The sequence below is a fragment of the Trypanosoma theileri genome (genome assembly GCF_002087225.1).
Source record: "Trypanosoma theileri isolate Edinburgh chromosome Unknown TM35_Tth_43_V1, whole genome shotgun sequence".
Classification (NCBI taxonomy): domain Eukaryota; phylum Euglenozoa; class Kinetoplastea; order Trypanosomatida; family Trypanosomatidae; genus Trypanosoma; species Trypanosoma theileri.
The window spans coordinates 15681-16082 of NW_021639885.1; the positions used below are offsets into that span (position 1 = coordinate 15681).

General features: G+C 40.5%; 1 protein-coding gene across 1 annotated transcript; it reads right to left on the reverse strand.

Moving 5' to 3' along the window:
- On the reverse strand, nucleotides 1–390 carry TM35_000431030 (uncharacterized protein; the record flags this gene model as incomplete). Its single annotated transcript, XM_029030002.1, has 1 exon — nucleotides 1–390. A coding segment is annotated over one exon (390 nt), but the record flags the coding sequence as incomplete, so codon positions are not given.
- Nucleotides 391–402: the final 12 nt, after the last annotated feature.

The following is a 402-nucleotide window of genomic DNA, read 5'->3' on the forward strand; positions in this document are numbered from 1 at the left end:
CAGTATCTGTAAATAGTTAGAAGCAGATAAAAATTCCTTGGAACCATCATCCAATGCAGCTTTTCGATCCAAAAACTGATTAGCACGTTTATGTAGCGCACTTCCAGTTTCTTTACCCACCACACGGTACACCTCAAGAATAGTAGTAAGAAGAGAAGAAGTGCTTAGAGTGTGCATTTTACGTCCAAGTGTTTTAAAGAGACGCTCCACTATTTCATCACAGAACCTCAGCGTATCATCAGCATTCGCAACCTTTTCAAAAAAGGCTTCATTATCTCCTCTACTACATGCATCAGGATGAGCACGACGGTGTTCTTGTAGTACAACTCGTAAAACCTCCTTCGCGGCATGCACCAAGAATTGATCATTAGAAAAGAAACGACTTTGCATTTCATCTTCAGT